The sequence below is a fragment of the Eimeria mitis genome, genomic scaffold, assembly GCF_000499745.2.
Source record: "Eimeria mitis Houghton genomic scaffold, Emh_scaff6550, whole genome shotgun sequence".
Lineage (NCBI taxonomy): Eukaryota > Apicomplexa > Conoidasida > Eucoccidiorida > Eimeriidae > Eimeria > Eimeria mitis.
The window spans coordinates 1,008-1,449 of NW_013574699.1; the positions used below are offsets into that span (position 1 = coordinate 1,008).

The 442-nt window shown below is 72.9% G+C and overlaps 1 protein-coding gene across 1 annotated transcript in view; it reads left to right on the forward strand.

The window, feature by feature from the left end:
* EMH_0088070 (uncharacterized protein) overlaps positions 1-442 on the forward strand; it is a gene marked incomplete at both ends in the record, with an annotated part of 1,059 nt that overhangs the window by 412 nt on the left and 205 nt on the right. Inside the window, one exon of the mRNA XM_013501239.1 lies at positions 1-440. Within this exon, the coding sequence (XP_013356693.1) occupies positions 1-440 (440 nt within the window). The remainder of the gene's footprint in view (positions 441-442) is intronic.

Here is a 442-nt window from a genome sequence, read left to right on the forward strand (position 1 = left end):
CTACCCTTCAGACCAAATGTACTGAACAAGGGGCCCCTATGGGGCCCTCAGGGGGGCCCCCCGGGGCGTACTTGGGGGCCCCTATGGTTTGCTGCTGCCCCCTTAACTCTCCCTGTCGTCTCTCTCTCCCTGTCACCTCTATCAAGGGGATAGATCTCAACAGGGGGCCCCCTGTAGGGGCCCCCCCAGAGGCCCCTACGGGGGCCCCTGGGGGGGCCCCTGTGGGGGCCCCTGGGGGGCCCCCCACGACCAGCAGCCCCGTAGAAGGGGGGGCCCCCGAGGGCCCTGCGGGTGGGGCCCCTGGGGGCCCCACTGACGCAGCTGATGCAGGGGGCCCCCCACCTCTCCCGGGTACCCTCGCCGCCGCAGTTGCTGTAAAGGAAGATGGGGGGCCCCCTGAGGGAGAGGGGCCCCCCGGGGGCCCCCAGGGGGGCCCCCCTGG